This window comes from Antrostomus carolinensis, unplaced genomic scaffold (genome assembly GCF_000700745.2).
Source record: "Antrostomus carolinensis isolate BGI_N321 unplaced genomic scaffold, ASM70074v2 scaffold51987, whole genome shotgun sequence".
NCBI lineage: Eukaryota > Metazoa > Chordata > Aves > Caprimulgiformes > Caprimulgidae > Antrostomus > Antrostomus carolinensis.
The window spans coordinates 1-8,546 of NW_010330519.1; the positions used below are offsets into that span (position 1 = coordinate 1).

Genomic DNA, 8,546 nt, shown 5'->3' on the forward strand with positions numbered 1-8,546 from the left:
ATATATATAGTAATTATTTTTCAGTTTTGTGAACTGCATTCATGCAGTGTCTTGTTGTCCACTATTCTGCACATCTGAGAGTTGAGCTAAATAAAATTACAGCAATTTTTTAATACCAAAATGAGCTTTAGAACATTTTACAGGTATCCATTGTAAGAATTAATTTTGTTTGGCAAAAATGTTTACGTTTTTGTAAACATGTCTACATTGTAAACATGCTTAAAAACTCATCGTATTTAAAAACAATTGTGTTAACACTATTAAACTGTTGGTACTTGTATGTAACACTATTTTTATCTGAAATTACGTTGGTCATTAAAATGGTGTTAAAGTTTGGTGTCTATATTAGTAATTAAACCTAAATTACATTACAGAGATAATAAATTGGGAAATCCAAAGGATTAAGCTGGAAATGAAGCTTTCATAAAATAAATCCCAAAATACCAAGATAGAAGCTGCCAAGTTACCCAAATCACCTCACCCTGTAATGTCACTGTCTGGCATCTATAGTTTTATAGTTCAGGTATTTCAGCATTTGTAGAACTGGATAATGTTAAAATGAATCAGGCTCTAAAAAGTAAGAGATTTTCTTCTACTACTTTTTTCTTCTCACATCATCATAGGTTGACTTAAAATAACTATTTCAAGGTGAGGGTTTGTAAATTAAATCTCAATCACAAAATTGTTTCTAGTGGTCTTCCTTCTAATCCTGCACATTCAGGGAGGTATTCTGTTCCTTAACTGTGAGTTTGAGATTTGTCTTAATAAGTCTGGAGGTCCACTGTGCCAAGAGCCATGCAGAAAGTAGGGTGTTCCCATTATGTCCTCCAGTCAGCTCTCAATACTTGAGAAGGATGAGCTGAGGCATCTGCAGGTGCTCTATCTGCCTCCTCAAAGTTAGGATTAAGGGTTTAAATGTATTCAGTGTTAAGGCAATGGTGGAGCCGACACCTGAATTCAGGATGCTGGTTTACTGTAATTTTATTTAAGTAATTTGACTATTGAAAAATACTATTTTGTTTTAAATTGAAGGATCTGGAAAAAAATCTCGAATTAAGTAGTAGCAGTTTTCAACGAGAGTTACAAGTAAAGAAAAAAAAGATGTATGAAGCTCAAGAAGAAAACAGAGTTCTCCAAGAACAGCTTCATCAACTAAATCAGAAGCTGAAGGTAAAATGTGAAGCAATAGAAGTTGCTAACCGTGTTCTGGCATTTTATCTTTGAAAGTATCTGTAATCAGGTTTGAATAGTTTACCAGTGACTGCACTCTCTGGTGTGTACTTAATTACATAACGCATGTGAATTCTTTTCCTGCTTTAAATTGAAATGTTCTGTGCTCTGACCCTACAATGTTTGTAGCAGGAAGGTCTCTACGTTAATCATTATTGTTAGCACTAGTGAAGAAAAGCAAGATCCAGTACATGGCCAAGCATTGTGATTAAACCACAAGATCTGCTGGAAAATTAGGCTTGATTTTTAAAATTAAATCTGCATGTATATACAGTACTTTGTCACTAATGTATTTGCATTACAGTAGGTTTCTGTAAAGACTAATTTAATGTATTTGTGATACCCACATGTGTTGCTAAGTTTGTGCAAAGGTTTATTTGCATCCCCCCTACCCTGTCATTGCCCCCAAATTCTAAATTTAGGGACTGAAAATATTGTTATGTTCTACCTGGTCAGTTTCTCTTTAGACAAAAAAAAAAACCAAAAAACTTGAGCTAAAGTATCAGTTTTTAGGAGAATTTCCTTGAAACCCCAAGTCTCAGACATACTTATATAATGGAGACACACTAGTTTACCACCTTTTTAGCTATCAAGGAAGTAGCAGTAGCATTAGTAAATTACTTGTTTGGAGGGTTTTAAGCCTGATTTGTTAGTGGAGAGTTTGATATTTTGAAAGTATTGTAATTATCAGATGATTTCTGATAATTCACTGTTCATTTATATATTTTATTCAATTAATTAGATGAAAGAAGAATATGTCTCTACCTCTATGATGCAGTAGGCCTCTGCTCTGTGGTACTGGCATGCCCTGTGACAAGTAACATTGCTATAGAATTGAAATGTTTAACTCCTTACAATACTGATAAATCAGTTGTGTAATCTATACATACATTGTAAGTTTTATTCAGGTTTATAGAAGGTTTGGCACTTAGTTTTATTTTCACTGCAAAGATACTTTTTTTTTCCAGAATATTTTGCTAATGAGTTTTTTGGGAGGACAGGTCTATCTGCTTTCTTTTAGCATAGGAAAAGTTAGGAATGTGATTGTTCTCCTTAAAACATTGGATGTAGCTATTGATTGCTTTGTTTCTATTTACAACATGTATTTTTAATGTAATATACAGCTTTTTCTAATGACTGGTAAATGAAACGTTAGTAACTCATTCTGTTATGTGGACCTCTTTCGCTCACAGGAAAGAGAAAGAGAACTTGAAGCAAAAAATATATATTCTAATCGTATGTTGAAGCTATCACCGAGAAAAGACATGGATATTATACAAAGAAAAAGAGGTAATTTATATAAAGCCATAAAGGCAGAAAATAGCAACACTTTTAAATTGCTCTGCTACATTTTATCATCATGCCACTCAGTGCTTGGCTCTACTGCTGCTTGTTCAAGAACGTTTACTGGTTTGCACCACTTTCAACCCAGCACTGGTTCCAAAGAAGGGCATGTTGTTTCTTTGGCTGTTCTGTAACTGCAGCAGAACCAAAACCCAGAGCTTCATCAAAATGCCTTAACTCCTTTCATACCAGATGTTCTTGGGTAAAGGAGGAGCGGAAGATTAAGTAAATTCTCTAATAGAACATAGATAATGTCTGCATGACAATAAATTACAGAGGCTGTAAAAATATGTAACTTCACTGCTATGAATATTTTGGCAACGTGTTTTATTTATTTTTTGCTAATTCAAATTTACTGTCTGTCAGATGAGCTGTATTCTTTATTTTTTCCTTAGAGAGTACATATGTCACAGAACATAACATAATCTTCTAGAAGTATTAGTGGAGTGATTTCTTCTGGTGTGACAAGGCAGCCTCAAGCCTTATGCTACCTAAATAAATATGTGTGTATATATGTTTGTGTGTGTGCTTAGACTATTTTCACTGTACCAGTAGAATCTGCTTGTCAGAAGAAGCAGGAATTTGTGGGACTGTTTTAAATATTTAATGCCAGCATTTCAAATAGTTTGTCTGCTGTTCATTTTACTATAGATACTATTTTACTATTGTTCCATTTTAGGTTCAGATTTTTAAAATGTCATTCCACAGAGATAAGTGTATGTGTTTCAAAGACACAAATAAGTGAATTTTAATTTTATGAGTTTGCTTCTCTACATGTGGCTTCTGTGACAAGCAGTCAGATGAACGAGATATTTTGCAGGGATTTTTTAACAAATATTCAGTATACTGCAATGACTTTGTAAGTAGGTTTAAGGTGGGTTTGTTTTTTTGTTTTCAGTAAAAGTTTTACATGCAGGCTTTTTTAAATTAGCTTTTACAGGTTTGAAAACAACTGTGTGAAACTTGTCAGTGCTTTCCACTTCCATTGGCTCCGTTACAGTCATTTATGTTTGCTGCAAATCATCAAAAAATTATTTTAATGATAGATATCAAATAGTGGGATATTCTCAAGTGAAAACATTATTTGATTTGTTTGTATTTTCTACAGCCAACAACCAAAATATTAAAAAAGGAGCACAGCTCACAAAAGGCGTGCAGACTAGTGGATACTTCTCACCAGTAGAATGTCTTCCAGAATCAGAACTTGTATGTGTTGACACAGTAAACAAGAAAGAAGGGATTCTTCCTAAAATAGTGAGTTCCATAAAAATTTGAGACTTTCTCCAGATAACTCACCTGTCACACTGAATGTTTAATGCAGAGCTTATATTTTAGAAAATATGTATAAATATACAAATATAGATACATAGAAAATGTAATTTAGAGAACATTCTGATCTTTAAAAGAAACTCTGCCCTTCCAGAAATATCATACTCCATTTTTGTGACACTTAGTTTGTCATATTCTATGTCTTACTAATAACCATTAGCTCAATTTGGTTTTTTTTCTGCCACTGTAATTTCTGTGAAGCTTTTAAGACTTCATTTTGCTTTTTTTCCCCTTTTCTTTATTTCTAATGCTTACTTGACCAATCTGTTGTAACAGTGCTGGCTGTCTTGTCTCTTTTTTTGCTTTGGTCTTAATTATGGTTTCTTTTGCTTTTCGGATTCATTTCACAATGCATAAATCTAACACTTCCTCGTATTGTCATGATGCTGGTATTTCTTCTGTCATTTTTCCAGCTTTGTGAATACGGTTGGATTTTTTTGGTTTTTGCATTTCCCTTTTTATTATAAAATAGTACCATTAGAAGTATTGCTAATACTTCTGTGACCTCAGGCTAAAATCAGAGATTTGTAAGGTATTACAGATCAGAATGACACAGATTCTGGTGCAAATTGTACAAATTCTGATTACATAACACTAGGACTATCTGTCAGAAGTAATAATAGAATCATAGAATCATTTTTGTTGGAGAAGACCCTTAAGATCATCGAGTCCAACTGTAAACCTAACACTGCTGAGTCCACCTCTAAACCGTGTCCCTAAGCATCTACACATCTTTTAAGTACCTCCAGGGATGGTGACTCCACCACTTCCCTGGCCAGCCTGTTCCAATGCTTGACAACACTGTGGGTGAAGAAATTTTTCCTAATATCCAATCTAAACCTCACCTGGCACAACTTGAGGCCATTTCCTTTTGTTCTGTCACTTGTTACTTGGGAGAAGAGAATGAGACCCACTTTGTTACAACCTCCTTTCAGGTAGTTGTAGAGAGTGGTAAGTTCTCCCCTCAGCCTCCTTTGGCCTGATGATGGTCTTAACTGACTTCCTGGTAGGACTGAAGCTTTTTCATGGCTGTTTCATTCATATGTCCTCTCTTCCAAAATCCTTTCCGTAAGTATGGATGTAGTTTGACATACACATTCTTCCAGCATATACTTCAGTGCGTTAAGTTACGGAACCACACAGTTGGTACAAGTGCAGCTCATGGAATCCAACTATATGTCATCTTATAAAGCTCTCTAGTTTGTATGTGGCTATTGCTTTATGTAACGTACATTAGATTTGGGTAGCCTGTGCTTTCATCAGTTTTCTGAAAAGTCAAGTATTTTGAATACTTGGCTGCCATCTCTTTATGAAGTTTACTTTTTTTTAAATGTAATAATGATAATCTTGAAAATACTTGAAGATGTTTTGGCTAATAGTTATATTTTCTTTGTTCATTAAGTAATAACCATTTATCTTATTTCTCTTAGAAGTGTATTTTAATCTAGAAGTTTATTTTACTATAAAATAAGCACAGGCTACAAAGTTAGTGTCCACATGCTGGATTACACTGGCTTTCTCTTCACTTCATTGCCACTACTTTTCTGTGTTAGTTATTTTTACTGCTGACATTAGTATATTTTCTGCAGGTTCTTTCCTTAAATGTGCATGTATACTCACTAGCTGAATTTTTCAGCCAAGATTAAACTTTTCTCTTTCACTGTTTGTTACTTAATATCCCATAACTTTAAGTACCGCCGTGAAACTGTCTCAATGTACAACCCACTCACTTGAGTAAAAGGATCAGATTGTGGACATAGAGGGTAACTAATTTCTTGTTTGTTAAAAGAATAAGGTGGTGAAGTCTGGCCTTAGATAAGTCCTTGAAAAAGACAATTTCTGGCTCCTAAAGATAACTATGCCATGATAATTTTGCTTTATGACATTGGAGCTGCAGCTTTCCTGAAATGTGTAATACATAATAGAGTTGATTGTCTATTCATTTTGGTTTAGGTGCATAAAACTATGTTAGAGGTGATGAGATTTTAGGGCCAAAGCCCCAGTTTGTCAAAGCTGTCTTGGTTTAGATGACTTGCTCGTTTCTATGTTTGTCAGTAAGAATGTGATTTCAGAATGACATAGAAGTTCATATGATTTTGTTTGTTTGTTTTATTTATTATTTTTCCTCATCAGTTTCTGTTTTGTATCAATTTATTTCAGGAAAAAGAAACTCAAGACAAAGAATGGAAAGAGCAAGAAGACCTCCTAAGACAAGACCAAGACAGGGAAAGGGAAGAGAAACTGAAACGTTTTCAGGAAATACAGGCTTTAGAGGAGAGAGTTCAAAAACTACATAATGGTAAGGAAACAGGCAGCTGAAGGCTGGAAAATACACCCTAGAATACTAATTGAGTGAAGCTGCTGGTTTCTTGTGAGAAGAGCAAAATGATTTTGCAGAGATCAGTACAGTGGAAAATTATTTTCAGTTACATTATGCAAAGAGAATCAGAAAAAAAAAATACAGGGTAGAGAGTAATTTGTATCCTGTACTCAGCTGTGATTAAGTATGCAGCAGCAAAAAATGCTGTCCACTAAAAAAATATTGAAGGCTGAGAGATTCTGCGTTACAAAAGAAGGATGACATAGCAGGTAGATGCTGATGTTATCTCTGACTTGGTAGATGTTATTGAGGTAGTCAGTAGATTTGTACCATTGTAGAACAAATCTACTTTCCTTAATATGGCCTGTTTTTTTGGTACATATGTACTTCACTTGTATAATTTGAAATTGTAGTTTCTCTTTTCACTTGCAGTTAGCTGAATCATTTGGTGTGCCTATTTGAGAAGTGTCAGTTTCCATCATTATATTTTAATACTGCTTCTTTATTAATTTGGTTTTCACAACATCTTAATGACTTACATTTGTCTCTTAATATTCTAAAGTATTTTAGATAGACTGCATTGTGTCATGTTAAAATACTCTTTCAGTGATTATAGTTTCAGACTGAAAGAGTTTGGACTGTTCAGCCTGGAGAAGAGAAGGCTCTGGGGAGACCTTATAGTGGCCTTCCAGCACCTGAAGGGGCCTACAAGAAAGCTGGGGAGGGACTTTTTACAAAGGCCGGTAGTGATAGAACAAGGGGAAATGGCTTTAAACTGGAAGAGGGTAGGTTTAGATTAGATATGAGGAAGAAATTCTTGACTGTGAGGGTAGTCAGACCCTGGAACAGGTTGCCCAGAGAAGCTGTGGCTGCCCCCTCCCTGGAAGTGTTCAAGGCCAGGTTGGATGAGGCTTTGAGCAACCTGGTCTAGTAGGGTGTGTCCCTGCTGATGGCAGGGGGGTTGGAACTAGATGATCTTTAAGGTCCCTTCCAACCCAAACCATTCTATGATTCTATGACAGCTAATGCACAGAAGCACTCATTCTAGATGACAACAAAGAATTCTAAAAATCTATAGCTGCTTTCAGAGGTAAATTCTGTGTAAAGTCTCCTACCACCACTGACATCCGTGCACAACTTACACAAGCCAAGAATCTGCTCTATTGTATCTCTGAGTAAGATTATTCTGACCTCCTTTCCCATCTTATTGTATAAGCTGATATTTTCCCTACCTTACCTACAGAAAGGTAGCTCCTTACTTAACTTGGTATAACGATAGGCTCTTGAAAAAAAATATATTAACTGAACTGTTGCAATTATGTAAGCTTAATCTGAAGTACAATAGACAACATGGAACTTTCTGAAAACATCAGTCAGAAATCTGAATAAAATGTTCAAAGGGGAATGCTAGTATGTTGAAGGTCCCAAGTAGTTGTATTCAACTTTTGGCCAAACACATGTCTATTGTCTGATAGAAAAAATATTTTGAAGAGAGAAATATTTGGGAAGCTTCCTTTTTCTTGTACACATAAGGATTTGCAGGTTCTATCTATAAGTTTATTACTGTTTTGCACCTTTGGTCTCCCTTTATAGCTGTGCAAGCTGACATGTGGTGTTTGAGTTCGCATGATGTTACACGGAACATGCGTGTGGAGGCGTTTTCTGCGCGCCGCCAATGCAGTATTCACTCCTTGAAACCAGTAGCAACTCCTACGACTTTGTGGCCTGGTGATAGCTTCACAGGAATAGTTCCCTTTATGGGGGAGGAAAAAAACCCAAAACCAAAAAAACCCCACAAACCAAAACCACGTGTCCTACAAGTGTCCTGAAATCAGTAGTGCTGACAAAGAAAAATAAAGTCCTGTGCAAGTCTGAACTATGAAAATCAGTGATGTTGTATTCATTTTCATTCAAACCCAGGAAATGGGAAGGCAATTGGCAGAAATGAAATTCCTCTGAAAATTCTAAAATGTGCATGTTGTCATAAACTTTTGTATCTTAGCAGAGAACCTGGTGTGAATTTTGTTGTTATTTTTGAATTATATATATTTTTAGTAGGAAAACCATGTTACGCATAGAAGAACAGATTAAAAACTCAATGGCTTTTGCTTGCATTATTTTCAAAATATTCTTTTAAAGGCATTTTAAAACTAAAACATTTTAAATGATGTTTAAAAATTTCCTGCAGAGTGGGAAAGGGAAGAATATGACAAAATGAAAAAAGAAAGCAGCTTTTTATTGGATAAAGAAGAGAAATCAAAGATGGAGACAGAAAACCACAAACCTGAAGTAGAGAGAGAAAGCACTGAAATGCTGGAAGAGC

General features: G+C 35.2%; 1 protein-coding gene across 1 annotated transcript in view; it reads left to right on the plus strand.

The window, feature by feature from the left end:
• Positions 1-1,026: 1,026 nt before the first annotated feature.
• LOC104528802 (lebercilin-like) overlaps positions 1,027-8,546 on the plus strand; it is a gene marked incomplete at its 5' end in the record, with an annotated part of 8,199 nt that continues 679 nt past the window's right edge. Inside the window, 5 exon segments of the mRNA XM_010172923.1 lie at positions 1,027-1,170; positions 2,424-2,520; positions 3,683-3,828; positions 6,064-6,202; positions 8,412-8,545. Of these exon segments, the coding sequence (XP_010171225.1) occupies positions 1,027-1,170; positions 2,424-2,520; positions 3,683-3,828; positions 6,064-6,202; positions 8,412-8,545 (660 nt within the window).